Source organism: Anticarsia gemmatalis, chromosome 29, assembly GCF_050436995.1.
Source record: "Anticarsia gemmatalis isolate Benzon Research Colony breed Stoneville strain chromosome 29, ilAntGemm2 primary, whole genome shotgun sequence".
Classification (NCBI taxonomy): Eukaryota; Metazoa; Arthropoda; class Insecta; order Lepidoptera; family Erebidae; genus Anticarsia; species Anticarsia gemmatalis.
The window spans coordinates 2,504,307-2,521,391 of record NC_134773.1 but is presented as its reverse complement, the minus strand read 5'-3'; the positions used below and the strand labels follow the sequence as shown (position 1 = coordinate 2,521,391).

Below are 17,085 nucleotides of genomic sequence, written 5' to 3'. Positions count from 1 at the left end.
GGTGTTATTTGAAAGGAACTTGTTATAACCGGGTGAGACTGATTTTCAGACTCAAGCTTCTGTCTACTGGTAACGACTCTCAAAGATCTTTGAAAATGACAGCCGGGAACCACAATTTAACATGCTTTCCGAAACTCAGAAAAACCTGGGAAGGATAATATGGTCACCCATCCACAGAACAACCTCAGCAACCGTAGTTTAACCTGAGAGATAGATTCGCGCGGCTGTTGTTAACTAAGCCACGAGTACCCTTACTTATGTAATAATATACGTAAATAGTTCATAATAAAGCAGTTAACTAATATTCCATGAGTTCTTAACCTCTAACCTATGCAAATATGTGCTCCATATTGTTTGGCGCCAAACGTACCATAGACTAGGGGTTATAGAGCAACACGCCATATTGGACGACTGTCGTGACCAAACTCTTGTTGTCGATATAACGGCGATGCTAATTCTGCAATTTATTTCAATTTGATGATAAAATCCGATCTTTTAACGAATTGTACACATAATATTATAATGTAACGGGTCTAAAACGCGATTGAAAATTAAAGGTTACGCACATACATTGTTCCTAAGGCTAAGACTAAAGATCGACACAATAATTTTATTTAATAGTAAATAAATTTATTAAAGCTTCTGATACCTTATTTGTTTGCCCGACATTCAAATTCAAATTATTTATTGCTTTCTAAGTAATATATACAAAAGGATCTTATATTAGGGTAGTGACAAACTTAGTAGAGTTAGTAGCCTCTTTCAGGCATTGTAATTTTTACATTTCGATCGAATTGCATCGACCGTCATTTTATCTTAGCCCATCTTTGCATATTAGCTTTGCTTCGTATACCTACATACCTAGGTTAGGTTAGGTTGCCTGGGCTTTTTCCGCACTTAGCCTCCTAATTGGGCCTTTGTGCGTGCCTAACCTACATACCTACACACTAGATGTGTAAACTAATTTCATCACTTACCTTATTTCTAATTAGGTCATCTCCGCTAACCTGTTCAACTTATCCTCGCCTCAATAGATCTTCTCTTCACACAAATTCCACCTTAGGTAGTTCCACTCCATATCTGCTCGTAATTCGCGTCTTATTACTGCTTCATTTATACCCTGTTGCTAACCTAAAAATAAAACACTATATTATTATGAAATACGTTTGATTTTTCCTGAAATAACTTGTGAGTTTGAAGTTAAAATCACGTTTAGTTTAAGTTCAATGCGCTGTTCGCTCGCTTCGGTCCGGTCAAGTCAAAACAAAAAACTAGATGACAACTCACAGGCAAATAATTCTTGTAATCTATATATTCTTCAGGAATAAGAGAGATAAGGATGTAATAGCTTTCTATTAGTAAAAGGATTTTTAAAATCTGTTCAGAAGTTCTGAATATTTGAATGCAGTATTTGCAAAGAAGATTCGTCAAAAAAATCATATAATAAGGTAAAATTATATCTTAAATGAAAAACAAATACTTACCTATATCGAAAATTCGATTCGATCTTAAAATGGAGATCTTAACAAGAAGACCTAATTTTAATGGTTTCTACGTTAAAAAAAGCTACTATTTTAGAAATATTGACACAATTTTCACAATTTTCAATTATTAAATAAATAAATAAATAAAATGCAATCAATCGGTCGATTAAAAATCAAAGTAGTCAAACAAAACCTCTTTTCATAATTTTGCAGAATACAGCTCTTCTCACGAATTACTACCGTGTAAGGTTTTAAAGGAGTTTCCTATCCAAGTTAGGCATTTAGGAATGATACATTATTGTTAGCTAAGTAGGTGACCTAGCCGCCAAACTTACGCTTTTGATATGAGTCATAAATATCTGAATTCGTCTGAATAAAAACTGAATTTATAAGTTTGTGTAATAGAAGTAATTATCACTTGTTCTAACAGTAAAAGAAAACATCGCGATGAAGTAGCAGGCCTGAAAGTTAATTTACATGGTTCTTGACGAAATGAAAAGTCGAACTTCTGTTACAACATGGCTGCTTAGCAGTCGAAAAAACACGACTTTAATTTTTTTTTGATACCTATGTTTTATTTAATACTGTGTTATTGGCGGAAATAGGCATAAAGCCAGATTCGCCACAAAGGTAAAAAAAATGCAGTCTTCAACCTGCAATTAGGCCAGCGTGGTGGACTCAAGGCCTTTATTTCATAAGTATCCCTCATGCATTTACACAAATGAATAATCTATTCAGAAATTAAAAATACGTTTTTGTTGCGTAGTGCGTATGTATCACTCGTCGGCATGTCAATCATCAGATCTTCGGAAAACTATTAATACAACGACCTATTTCTATTTTAAGATGTCGTAACACTTTTCTAATATTTCCTAGACTTGTTCGTCATAAATAATTAGTGTTTTGAACAAGGTCGAAGCCGAGAATTCATTAATTTCTTTCTCCGTAAATCTTTTATAGAAATTTGTTTAAAAAGGTGATTGGCAATTTTAAAAGCAAGCCGTGAGTTTCTTTCAGTCTTTTTACAAGCACCAAACATTCTTGATACGATGGTAATTTCGAATTTTATGATAACTTCATTTAACATTAAACATAGTATGTTTCAAGTAGGCGACAATTTTTGAGGTTCAATGTCATCATGAAAAAATAATAACCGATATTTTTATGGGTTTTGGCTGAGGCATTTTCTATATGCGTTTTGACCGACTTTCCGGTTCGGTGATAATACATTAGTAGATCAGATGCCTAGTAACTAATTACATAAGTAGATTTATATTAAAAAAAGCTGCTGTAACAGCGTAAGCTACTATTTTCTCTAAAATGTTTAGTGTGCAGAATCGCGTGCAAAATCTGATTAAAACTAAACTAGAATAAAATATTGCTTATAACATCAAATAAAATACAAAAATCGCTACCAAAATCTATTATTATGTAAATATATAAATAAATTGTGTTGTAGTAAAGTGTCACCATGAGTTAGGTCTGAGGTCTGTACAAATCAATTGAGCGTCGTAAAGACAGTTGGTACTCATATCTTACGAGCCTCGAAGCATCGCAAGGTATTTTCAGAATATGGCCAAAGGTACAAGCAATAGTGGCTTATAAAATATTCGAAGCCTATTCAATGCAAACAAACAAAAAAACAAAAAATCAAACATTTCCTCTTTATAATATTAGTATAGATTAGTCTATCAATGTTCGGCAGACTCCGTGGCGCAGTGATTAAGATGGTCACCATGCCACTACCGGTGCGTTGGAGGTCGTGGGTTTGATTCCCACACGGGACAGTTATTTGTGCGTTCCAGAGATAGTTGTTTCGGGTCTGGTTGCACTTTGTATCCGTTGTTTGTATGTTTGTAAAAGTCCCCGCGACACAAGAGAAATTCTTAGTGTGGTAATAGTATCAAAAAAATAATATTCGAAGGAGGCGGAAGTTAAATCATTTGAACTATTTAGTTGATAAAAGAAATCTTAAAATCGCGTTTTTCGTCAAACTTGGGCCATATCTGAGCCGGTGCGAGTGCCAAATTGTGGAAAAAATGAGCGCCAATACGATAGGGCTGCAACGTACTGCAGATATAGAAATTATATAATTCATTTGACAAGTTATATCATTGTAAACGGACTATAAACATGTAAAAGATAGCCTCTTTTTAAGCTGGAAAAGAAAAATAGTTTTTCAGTCCAGATATCACCGTTTCACCATTTATGTTTTAGTCCTACGTAATAGATGGCATGCCAATTTCCACTGTCATATTCCAGACTCTTATAAAATAACAGAAAAAGCTTACAATAATTATTATTGTATAACTAGATACTGTCAAGGACATTTTTAAAAACCTTTGTTCTTGGCGACCGCTAAATTAAATTGTATTAATTGTTAAAATCTTACTAATAGGAATGCTAGTCTGAATAGATACATGTTTGCAAACCTTTTAAGGAAATACTAATGTAAGGAAATTGATAAACTTTGGTATATTTATAGTTTCTAACCTGGATTTACACATAAGATACTTTTTACTCCTAGGAAATCTTTTCCCTCGCACAAACTAGCAAGCTGAAAGTAGCAGAACATAAATAATATTATCATAAAAGAAATATCGTGCCACCCCTATCCCCAGTGCATTATGACATAATCAATTGTGCATTCTGCGTTTGACAGTGGCTCCCGAACTCCCGGCCGACTTCAACCGACTTCAACCAACTCCCGACCGACTCCCGACCTCGCCATGTATTTGACACCGATTATCTATGTCTTTAAAACTTTTCACGCTTTTAAAAACATACTGACATACTTTAATATTTTATTTCTGCATATTAAAGGAGCTTGTGGCTACATAACAGCCATTCGGATTGATTACTCAGGTTAAGCTATGCTTGCAGAAGTTGATCTGTGGATGGATCATCTATACTAATATTATAAAGTAGAAGAGTTAGTCTGTTTGTTTGTTTGAACGCGCTAATCAGGAACTACTGGTCTGATTGGAAAACTTATTTCAGTTTTAGATAGTCCATTTATCGCGGAAGGCTGAAGGCTATAAATCATCACGCGACGACCAACAGGAGCAGAGTACTAGTAAAAAGTGTTACAAAAACGGGGAAAAAATTTGACCCATTCTCTCTTATGTGACGCAAACGAAGTTGCGCGGGTCAGCTAGTACTTATTATAACAACAGTGATAGCCGAGTGGTATAAATTGAAACTTCCCAGGCAAGTGGTTAACGGTTCTAACCCCAGGCAACGCCATAACTTTTCGAAGTTTTGTGTGTATTAGAAATAATTATCACTTGTTCTAACGGTGAAGGATAACATCGTGATGAAACCCTGCATGTCTTAAATTAGTTTAATACGTTTATGAAGGAAAAGCAATGCCGATGAGTTGTTTTTAATGGAAATTTAATTACTTGGGTTTGGCTATTATTAGATACCTATTAGGAATATTTGTATTGTCGTGGGTGGGGAAATTTACAAATATACAAAATACGGATATAACGTAAGTAATTTGTTTATCCCATTATGAAAAATAAACCCGCCACAAGTGGTATTACCACGGCCACAGTGTAAAATACCTATTTGTAGTGAATTGGCAAAGCGCTTAGTTTTATTTGTTGAATAATGCATTAAATAATAATTATATAATTAAAATTAGTAAATTCTTAGTAATCTGACATTATCAGTTATATATTACATTATTTTGCTTATATAAAAAAAACCTCGTAACTTCTGGTAACGCCATCTATTGTCGAGTAGTGAAACTAAAACGTTGTTTTTATTGTTTTATTTAATGTAAACCAGAAATAAATAGTAATGGAATAAATAAAATATTCAATTTTAAACATATCCTGTCTAATTTATATCAATTTATCAAATAAAATATTTTATTTATATACAAAAAATATTACATGGAACTACACTATGCGACATCTAGCGGAGAGTGGAAGCTTTATTAGATCGAACACAGATGGCGTTAGTAGGCGCTATACTCAATATACTCATAGAAATATCAACAAACATTACGCTTGTTATATGGGCAGAAATGTTTCAAATACAACCTCGTTTTCTTATTTATCTATTATTCAGGCCACATAATAGAACTTCATGATACTTAATTGAGGAAATTCCGACAGATTTCGTGTAAAACCTTGGCACCTGCGCCGTCTCACTAACTCCTTGACAGCCGAAAGGTAAAAATACTCTACAATACTCTACAATACTTTACAAGGTATTCCAGCCATTGTTCATAGTCTAGTTCTTACTGAAAACAACTTGTTTATAAGGTGAGGCAGCAAAGTCAAGGGCATACACAAGATTTCCTTGCTTGTGTAGGATCACTGGATATCTAACCCCCGGTTTCTGAAGTACATTTAGCGGTAGTTTATCTATTCAATAGCGTTTAAACTAATATAAAAAAACGCTATTAAATAGATAAACTACCGTTAAAAGTACTCAGAAACCGGAGTTTAAGAACTTAGATATATCACTTATGCTAACCGCGAAGGATAACATCGTGATGCATCTTTGAATGATTAATAAAAGTTTTATGATATGTTAAATTTATATCCTAGTTTCTGAGGCACATTTAGCGGTAGTTTATCCATTCAATAGCGTTTAAACTCGTATTAAAAAAACGCTATTGAATAGATAAACTACCGCTAAATGTACTCAGAAACCTGGCATAAGTGCTGCATCAGCATGGTGGACTCAATTCAGGGTAAACTCATGCCCAACAGTGGCTTTTTTCTTTCAACTCCTGTTTTATGCATGTAGGTATACCCATTAGTAATTTGGTTCCCACTAAACGGCTACTGTCCCACCTCGCTGTTAAAGGGGTATTAAATAGCTACCATACAACTTATAGATAATAATTGTACAGCATTTGAACGACTCTTATGTAACTTTCAGGCTGTATAACGCCTGTATAAGCAGCTTGTGTGCTAGTAGTAGACAACAACCGGGACCGACTTTTAGACCAGTTGTTGTCAATTAAGATAACAGTTGTTAAGTCACGCCACGTCAAAGGCCTTCGGGCGGCTTGAACTACTTTGACAGTTTTAACTGCACGTTTGGCTCAGTGATTTAAGCAACAACCGTAGCGCCGCGTGTGGTGGGTTCGAATCCCACCCGGCACAAATCTTTGTGTGATGCACGAGTAGTCGTTCTGAGCCTGGATGTCAATTTATCTATATAAGTATATATTTAAAAGTATACATATAAGTATGTTGATCAGTCATTTGGTTACCATAGTACAAGCTCTGCTTACTTTGGAATCAATGACCGTGTGTGAGTTGTCCAACAATATATTTATTTAAAGTTTGACCACTAACCATACGTTAAGAAGGAAAACGCCGACAATTCTGATCAAACTCATGTGATAGTGTTAACTGATATTTAAATCTTTTTCATGATTTTATCGTTAATAGCGTCTAAAACTTTGTTTTAAGCTGTTTTAAATGAAATCATGACAATATAATTTCAGATATTTCAGTCATCATCATACATTGCAATCTATTATCATCGAATCATCACACGTTTCATCCTTATTACACCAGCTGACCCGCGCAACTTCGCTTACGTCACATAAGAGAGAATGGGTCTAAATTTTCCCCGTTTTTGTAACATTCTTTACTGATACTCTGCTCCTATTGGTCGTAGCGTGATGATATATAGCCTATAGCCTTCCTCGATAAATGGGCTATCTAACACTGAAATAATTTTTCAAGTCGCACCAGTAGTTTTTGAGATTAGCGCGTTCAAACAAATAAACAAACTCTTCAGCTTTATTATATTAGTATAGATATGTATATGTAAGCTCTACGCTTGCCTAGGTTGTCCTATGGATGGGTGACCATATTATGTATATCGAGTTCCTCCGTGTTTCGGAAAGCACGTAAAATTATGAGTCCCGGCTGCCATTTTTTAATGTCTGAATGGTCTTAGTATTTACCTTCCGTGAAAATAGTTGACAATTCAAAAGCAACACACTACTGAATTTCAGAAACTATGTGAATACCTAATTATAATATTATCATACATATTAGGTCGGGAAAAAAGGCTTTTCGCATTATAGTATGTATGAACTTGTAATAAAATCTTTTCTCTACACAGAAAAGCTCGATATTTGGGTACCTCACGAGCTCACTGAAAGAAACCTAATGAACCGTGTACTCATTTGTGATTCTTGAGGACAAAGAGATTTTCTTACAAGTTCATACATACCTACTATAATGCGAAAAGACTTTTTCCCCGACCTAATACATCTATCTTTACCAATTTTCACATATATTATATAATATTAGAAGGATGATGCATGGAATGCATAAACTGATAAAAATATTTTTGATGACATTTCAAAATTTCAAAAACCAGGTGTTGTGATTATATAGACAGTAATTGATTCTTTATCATTTAAATCATTAAAATGTAGGTACAAATAATTAAACATGCGAGTTTTTTTGAGATTATTATCTCTTTTTTATATAAAAAGAAAACATTTCCCTTGTCGTCAGGGACTTTATTGTACATAACTATATTCCCTGGCAACTTAAAGTAAGTAGACCGACTCATAAATTTTTCTTATGCTTATAGAAGCAGTGATAGCCGAGTGGTATAAGTTGGCACCTTCCATACAAGTGGTCGACAGTTCGTACCCGAGGCAACACACCAATGACTTTTCCAAGTTATGTGTGTATTAGAAATAATTATCAATTGTTCCAACGGTGAAGGAAAACATCGTGATGCAATTGCAGGGCTGACAGTTGTTTAGAACAGTTCTTGAAGGTATGCAAAGTCCGCAACCCGCACTTGGCCAGCGTGGTGGACTCAAGGCCTAACCCCTTCTTCATTCCGGAAGGAGACCCTTACCCAGTAATAGGACAGTAATGGATTAAATATTATTTCCATAAATGTTGATTTTTAAAAGCATTTTACGCAATAAGCATTTTTAAAATTGGCAACATTTTAAAACACGTATATAAAAGTAATTGTTGCCAGCTGACATTTGGAAAAGTCACTATTACTGGTCATAATATCGTTGCCATCACGATGACCAGCGTAATTATTATCTATTACTTCATATCAATAATGAAGACGTGAGTGGGAAGCTAGAGATAAAATTAAATACTTAATTTGCAAGATAATGCTTCAGTGGTCAGCTGATGCGGCTAGTGATAACTTGGTTTCTAATCCTTAGGTCTTTCCTATACTTACTGATTGAATGAATTAGATAATATTGTTCTAGTTCATCATGACAACCAATAAATTTGATCGGGTTACCCCCGGTTTCTGAAGTACATTGAACGGTAGTTTATCTATTCAATAGCGTTTGAACTCATATAAAAAACGCTATTGAATAGATAAACTACCGCTAAATATACTCAGAAACCGGGGGATAGACCCGTTGCATTATAATATTAGGTATAAGATGAATTGACAGTGCAGCAGCTATTTTGATAGAATCGTTTTTTATACAAAATTACTCAAAATGTACGTTGTTTTATATGCCATAAAAAATCTATACTAATATTATAAAGCTGAAGAGTTTGTTTGTTTGTTTGTTTGTTTGAACGCGCTAATCTCGAGGACTACTGGTTCGATTTGAAAAATTCTTTCAGTGTTAGATAGCCCATTTATCGAGGAAGGCTATAGGCTATATATCATCATTCATCACGCTACGACTAATAGGAGCAGAGTACCACTGAAAAATGGTACAAAAACGGGGAAAATTATGATTCTCTTATGTGACGCAAGCGAAGTTGCGCGGGTCAGCTAGTTAGGAATAATAACGAAGTTTTATATCTTATACAACGCTAACTGAACGTACTTTTAATTACAAAAGTTAACAAGTTTTTCATTTTAAACACTTCTACTGTAAAGTTCACATTTTACGAGTAAGTGTAGTATAATTGCATAGTCGAAATGCATTAGCAAACAAAATATTTTCAAATATTACGAAAAGGATTTAAAAACAGATAATTATGATTAATTTGTTGTTTTTAATCAGTTAATTATATTTAAAAGACAATTTAAGGATGACACTTGACATGATGACAATAATTTAAGAAGTTATTTTTTTTAATAAAAATCTTAAGGTCATTCTCAACGACTTTGAAATATAACCTCATTTTGTCTTTGAAATTTTAAAATAAAGTAAAAATTTACGAAATTGACGCCCCCTTATTATTATTTTATGCCCAGCAGTGGGAAAGTGCCAATCAGAATAGATAATGCAGTATCTCACCGTGTGGTTGTCATTTCGTAATCAACCTAACTCATCATTGGATAAGATTAGCTTAAATGAGTTCATCAGACATCATATAATGCAGCTCGTTTGATAATATATTCTAGTTTAATAATAAGGTACAAACACTTAGGACTTAAAAGGAAAATAAAGGTATTATGATTAGTTTGTGATTAATAGTAGCCTATTATTGTGAAGTGTAATCTTTCAGGTCGTATTTTTTTAATTATCAGTTGCGAGTTTTTTTTTCCGAGTGTTAGTTTAAAATTAAATTATATTTAAACATTAGTTCCTACAACATCCGCTAGAGACGCTGATTTGAATTTTATATGTTATCCATAGCTAGCCGGTGGCTGACAGTCGAAAGTGATACAAAATCGAACTGCAAATATATTTATTTATAGAGTAATTTTCGTCTTTTTAACAAATAATATGTAAAGGATCTATTTAAATAATTGTTTGAAAAAACTAGTAGCAGAATGTGTCAGTTAAATTGATGGGTCTGAATTTAGCAACAAGCCGCTATGTTGAAAGCGAAGACACATAGACAACTAAAAGTAAAGTACATTTTTTGTTTGTAAACAACAACAGAAATGTAGGGACGCGATGCTGTTTTCTAAATAAAGAATAAGTATATGAAATAACTTACTTTAAAACAATAGCCATCTTTACACACACTGTATCGCACGTTCTTAGGAGCGGATTACGCGCAGGAAAGCAGCGCGCTCTGAGAGAGCGATTTTCTTCGCGGGCGCGGACAGATGAGCGATGCCTTTCATTCGTAATAAATAATCCTTACCTCTTTCAGACACAATGAAGCTGTTCTTACTCCTCCTGGCGTTGGTCTCCTCGACCTTCGGCTACCACATCCTGGGTTTCTTCCCCACACCCTCACACAGCCACAACCAGCTCGGCAAAGGAGTAGTCTATTCTTTGCTGAAAGAAGGACATACGGTAAGTTCCACTTCGGCCCGTAGCCAGTTGCGCTCACCGGTCGAAAAACGATCTGTGGGTTAAGCAAACTTTGACGCGGTCGTTCCTTAGATGGGTGACCGCATAGTGGTATTTTAACAGGGCGCCTCCGTGTTTCGGAGGGCACGTAAAAAGTCGGTCCCGGTTGTTGTCAATAAAGATAACAGTCGTTAAGCCATGTCAAAGGCCTTCGGGCGGTTTGTACAACTTTGACACTAGGTTGACCACTAACCATGCGGTAGATAGTCCACCATGCCGATCAAGCGGTTTTATTTTGATAGATATTGTTTTACAAACATTGCAGGTAACATGGGTGACTCCATTTCCAGATAAAGTGAAAGATCCACCAAAAAACTTAAATATTATTGGGATGCCTGAAACTGCAGCAATTAGCGAAAGTAAGTAGAAAAGAGCAAAGGTACTGTAGAGCTTTATTAAACTAGCAAGAAACACACAATGTTTTCAATCCTACTTTTCATACATATGTACATACATACATAACATCAAGCCTTTTTCGTGTGGATCGTACAAATAATTGCTCCATGTGGGAATAGAACCCGACCTCCCGACGCAATGGTAGCGGCGATCTAAACCACTGCGCCACGGAGGTAGGCAGAATAAATAAATTGAATCTTAGTAAAAAATGTTTTTTTTTTCTTTTAGAATTAAATATGGCTGACCCGAAACATGCGGCGCGTGGATTATCATTCGTATTGGAGTTTGCCAACAATATAACGACAGCAGCTTTCAGCAACAAAGCGTTGATCAATGCGCTGACCAATACGCAGTTTGATGCCGTAGCCACTGAGTTCTTCTTCAATGATGTCATGTGTGGGTAAGTAGAATAACTTTAGTTTGGCTTAGCTAACAACAGCCGCGCGGATCGATCTCTGAGGTTAAATTATGCTTGCCGAGATTGTTTTGTGGATAGGTGACCATCTTATATCGAGTTCCTCCGTGTTTTGGACACGATTGTGGGCCACGGCTGTAATTTTTGAAGATCTTTGACAGTCATTAACAGGAGTCAGAAGCTTGTCTGACGACCATTCTTACTAAAGGGTAACCGAAAGGTATCGTGTTATAACCCAGGTAACTGTGTTGTGGAGGTCTGATAGACAGTAGCTCTATTCAAATACAGGTATCCAGCTGCATCCGGTGAGACTAGCCGACTCCAACATAGTTGGTAGAAAGGCTAGGCTAAAGTATAATAACTTTAAAACAGCTCTTGAGGGTATGTACAGTCCCCAACCCGTACTTGTCCAGAGTGGTGGACTCAAGACAAACAGGTCTTAAATGAGATGAGAATTTAAAAGTTTCTATACCTTATTCGTTGCCCGACGTTTTTCTCAAGTTACATCGATGGTGGTCACAGACTGAATGATGTAGATGCTAAGCGTCGTCTTCTTGTGGCGCGAGTTTCTACGCCTACCCTCACTTGGTTAACACTATTTTTATATTGTTCGAAAATGGCGGTACTTTGACACACAATACTAACGGCATCTATACATTGGGTTACGTTATGCCTATGGATGTGATTTAAGAAATATTTAGCAATTTGGTATAATGTGTACAAAATGTTTAGTTTAAGAACTTTAAAAGTAAGGCTTGCTCACATATTCGGTTCGGCAATATTTATCGAACAACAAAACTGACTTGATTCACTTGTTCGAATGCCTTGCTTGACCACTAACCATTAAAAAAAACATATATATCATATTTTAACTGCACGTTTGGCACAGTGGTTAACGTGGTCGTATCGCTGCAATAACCGTACAATCCAACCCCGAAAAATATTTGCGTGATGAGCACGAGTAGACACTCGTGCTCATCACGCAAATATATATCAATATAATAAGCTAATTAGATATTTAGCTTATTATATTGTTTATTTAAGTATGTATTTAGCAATATGTAAGTATGTTAATCAGTTATCAGTATCGTTGCCATAGTACAGTCAGCTCCAAAAGTAGCTGATCATACTCAATTTTTTGAAACCCTATATATATATTATACTGAAGTGTGTACAATTATTCCATGGATAAAACATTTGCCATTGATTTAAATGTTTAATTCTAACTCATTCTACCTGATTTTGATCAGTAATTTATTAAAGTTACGTAACACAGAGGTTTTGAATATATAAAGTTATTCAGCTACTTTTAGAGCTGTGTGTACAAGGTCTGCTTAGTTTGTAATCAGATGACCGTGTGTGAGTTGTCCAATGATATTAATTTATTACGCTGTCTTCCAGAGTGGCAGCTGTCCAGCAAGTGCCCTGGATATTACTGAGCGCTACTCAAATGATGCCCAACCAGGAGACGCAGGTAGACGAGGTCAGGTCCATCAGTACTGTGCCGCTCATGTTCAACGATGCTGGTATTCCTATGACCTTCATGGATAGAGCTTTTAATGCGTTTATATATGTCGCCATGACACTTAATACTTGGTGAGTTATTATAACTACTAGATGATATAAAAAAATGTTTTTCTTTGTCTTCTTTAGTATTTGTTTACGGTCAGTTTTATAAAAGCTACTAGTCCGATCGCGTTATATACCAGGTAACTGGGTTGTAGATGTCTGATAGGCAGTCGCTCGTTCTTCTGTAAGTGTGTATGTCACTGAACTTCTCTTAAACGACTGGACCGATATTGATGAAATTTTTTGTGTGCGTTCAAGGGGATCTGAGAATGGTTTAGATTATTAAAAAAAGTTTAAAATTTTCAAATTAAAGACGTGTAGACAGGACAACGTTTGTCGGGTCCGCTAGTGTCTTTATATAAAACTGACGGCCATTGCCAAATATTGCTTTCAACAACAATTTTTTGCCATGTACTTTCTAATACACAAAAACAAACATTATTCTTCCTTTCCCAGGCTGGACAAGTCAAACACCATAGCCAAATACAATGAGATCTTCGGACCAATAGCCAAAGCCCGCGGGGTCGAACTCCCGGCCTTCGACGACGCTCATCACAACGTATCGGTGCTACTACTGAACGCACACGAGTCACTCTCGCCGCCGTTCTCTGTGCCGCCCAATGTGATTAATGTAGCTGGGTACCATAATGATGAAGAGGCTCCTCCGTTGCCTAAGGTAAGAAGGGTCTTTCTTTCAATTCTTGTATCTTTGCTAGAAGGGCAGTAACCAAGTAAATCCCTGATGAAGTCCAAAGTATATGTATGTATCTATCTGGCCACTGTTGAATATAGTGGCTTCCCCCTCAGTTCGTGTTGCCAGATCCAGCCTGATCTTTACCTGGACATTTCTGGGGCCACGAACGGAATCAGAGTTTTAGTCTTCGGTCCGAGACTACACTAAATAGGAATGAACAAAAAAACAAATCCCGGCCACCTGGCAACCATGCCCGCAGTATACCATTTTGTTTACGATCCTGCACTTGTCTCATCCATTGCAGTCCTACAGTCCGAAGCACTTTACGGTTCAAAAATTAAATGTGCTATGAGAAAGGGCCTCATATTAACTGTTAGGTCTAGGATATAATTAATCAATCCAGTCATATTCGTTCATGGAATTCTATAAAAGATATTGTATTGACACAAAAACACACAGAAAAAAATAACCATACGGGTACGCAAATGAATATTTATATTACTTCTTTTAATGTCGAAATCAAAAATCATGACAAAACTTTCCTTCAAAATTCTCCTGGAAAAAATGCTTTAGAGCATTTGTATCACACAAATGCTTTACCGCCCTACAAAGGCACTTTTTCAGTGTGATGAAAGCAAGGCATAATCTCTCTAATTTCAGAATCAAGTCTCCAGCAGTAAAACAATAATATACACATATTTTTTATTCCAGGACCTTCAAGATCTCCTCGACGGCGCTAAGCAAGGCTTCGTCTACTTTAGCATGGGTTCAGTCTTCCGTTCAGCGGCTCTCCAAGACGAAACAAAGAGGGAACTGCTCGCCAAGTTTGCTAAACTCCCCTACACGGTGCTGTGGAAGTATGAGGAAGATATGCCCGAGAAACTACCGGCTAATGTCCATGTTAGGAAATGGTTCCCTCAGACCAGCGTTCTTGGTGAGTTGGCTAATTCTTCTTCTTATGTCATGGTTAGTGGTCAACCTAGTGTTAAAGCTGTTCAAGCCCGAAGGCCTTTGACATGGCTTAAGTTGGCACCTCCCATGCAAGTGGTCGCAGGTTCGAATCCGAGGCAACACACCAATGACTTTTCGAAGTAATGTGTGTATTAGAAATAATTATCACATGCTTCAACGGTGAAGGAAAACATCGTGAGGAAACCTTGCATGCCTAAAAGTTCTTTAACAATTACTTGAGGGCATGCAAAGTCCCCAATCTGCACTTGGCCAGCGTGGTGGGCTCAAAGCCTAACCCCTCCCTCATTACGGGAGGAGACCCTTGCCCAGCAGTGGGACATTAATGGGTTAAATTTATTACCTATATTATTTATTAACAACCGACTATTATTAATGTTCAAGTTGTTTGGCAAGACCTAAATTTACTTGATGATAATCTAGATAACTATTTACCTATAGCGAAAAATCCTCAATGTAGAAATTAATAAAGCATATTTTATTTTCTCCAGCTCACCCGAACGTGAAAGTCTTCATAACCCACGGCGGTCAACTCAGCACACTTGAAGCAGTTGCTGCCGGCGTCCCATTACTGGCCGTGCCAGTGTATGGAGACCAGCCGGCCAATGCTGAACGTGCTGTGAAGTCAGGCTATGCTCTAAAAGTCACCTTCAAACCTGACATGGCTAAAGAACTGGATCAGAAGTTGAGAGAAATGCTTAGCAATCCAAGGTAAGTTTGTATACTTTTTATATGGCTAATAGGCATACAAAATAGTTATACGTGAAGGTTTAGACAAAGGTTTATAATACACCGACGTTCGTCATAGACAATGTAAGTCCCATGTAATAGGGGGTGAGCCGGGTAAAACGGGTTTATTGTTGGTAAATATTCTACTAATATTTTAAAATGCGGAAGTTTGTGATAGAGTATAGATGTACGTTTGTTGCTCTTTCACGAAAAAACTACTGAATGGATTTTAATAAAATTAGGTACGCAAGTAGTTTACAACCTGGATTAACATGTAAAATACATTTTACTCCGATAAACCTTTTTATGCGGACGTAGTCGCGGGTAGAACTTAGTTCTAATATAAATTAGAAAAGACCATGGCACTTTTCCCGCCCTGGGAATCGTACCTGAGACTTCGTGATCACTCTCTTGCCTACAGCAGTCATATTGTTATTTATGTATATTTTGTTTCAGTTACTACGAAAAGGCGAAATATATATCTAAATTGTTCAACGGCCGTCCAGTGAAGCCTTCCAAGCTTATAGCCCACTACGTCAAACTGGCTATTGAAACCAAAGGTAACTGTTTTATATTTTTCCCTATTTACACATTGTTAACGAGACCCAAATACATACGGCCAGTTTCTTCATACATATCTTAAGTAACAGCTAAAGCCATTAAGTTCTATTTGACATTTATTTCAATTCTTTTAAGAAACATAAGCTGACATTATTTACGTTACTCCTAATCATTGGAAATGAGACCCTATTACTTCTTCTTCTTATCGTATGGTTAGTGGTCAACCTAGTGTCAAATTTGTTCAAGCCCGAAGGCCTTTGACGTGGCTTAACGACTGTTAGCCGGGACCGACTTTTTACGTGCCCTCCGAAGTACGGAGACGCCCAGCTCAAATACCACTATGCGGTCACCCATCCATGGAATGACCGCGCCATCGGTTGCTTAAACCACAGATCGTTTACAGACCGGTGAGCGCAACTTAAAATGTATTTTTTTGTTTCAGGTAACTACCATTTGCGATCTCTTTCTTTAAGATACAGTTGGGTCCAACGTTGGATGTTGGACATATTGGCTGCGGTATTGGCCATATTGGCCGTAGTGTTCACATTATTATACGTGGTAATTAAAACTATTTACAAAATGGTATTTAGAAGTAAACAATTGAATATGAAGAAGAGGAATTAAGACTTTTGTAAATTTTATATCTTTTTAGATTTTTTTATGTAAATAAAATATTTTTATTTGATATTAAACATGTGTTTTTTTTTCTAACTCGCTATTAAATACGCACTAACATTGCTCTTGTGTCGCAGGGACTTTACAAACATGCAAACAATGGACACAAAGTACATCCACATCTGAAACAACTATTTGCGGATCGCAAAAATATTTGTTCCGTTTGGGAATCGAACTCACTACCTCTTTACGCACTGGCACTGGCACTATACTTTATAGATATAGTAATCTACAATTACTTTACATTATTTCTAGAATGAAAATTTTACAAGCTGTTTTTAAAAATAGTTTTGGCTTGCCCTAATCTCAAAAAGTTTAGACAAGCCTTAACGATCTTTTTAGTTTT

The 17,085-nt window shown here is 36.2% G+C and overlaps 1 protein-coding gene across 1 annotated transcript; it reads left to right on the top strand.

The window, feature by feature from the left end:
* Positions 1–9,826: 9,826 nt before the first annotated feature.
* LOC142985168 (UDP-glycosyltransferase UGT5-like) lies at positions 9,827–16,750 on the top strand. The gene is made up of 10 exons (XM_076133165.1): positions 9,827–9,873; positions 10,529–10,674; positions 10,997–11,090; positions 11,356–11,527; positions 12,944–13,138; positions 13,568–13,787; positions 14,517–14,739; positions 15,266–15,485; positions 15,960–16,063; positions 16,507–16,750. Exons 2-10 carry the CDS (start codon positions 10,534–10,536, stop codon positions 16,686–16,688), a joined length of 1,551 nt encoding a protein of 516 aa, XP_075989280.1. The 5' UTR covers positions 9,827–9,873; positions 10,529–10,533; the 3' UTR covers positions 16,689–16,750.
* The last annotated feature ends 335 nt before the right edge of the window (positions 16,751–17,085 follow it).

Bases quoted from the DNA above. Each gene is read 5' to 3' on its own strand.
- LOC142985168 (XM_076133165.1), top strand. From the start codon at position 10,534: ATGAAGCTGTTCTTACTCCTCCTGGCGTTGGTCTCCTCGACCTTCGGC. The intron at 11,528-12,943 runs GTAAGTAGAATA...GCTGTCTTCCAG, and splicing joins TTCAATGATGTCATGTGTGG to AGTGGCAGCTGTCCAGCAAG. The intron at 16,064-16,506 runs GTAACTGTTTTA...TTTTTGTTTCAG, and splicing joins ACTGGCTATTGAAACCAAAG to GTAACTACCATTTGCGATCT.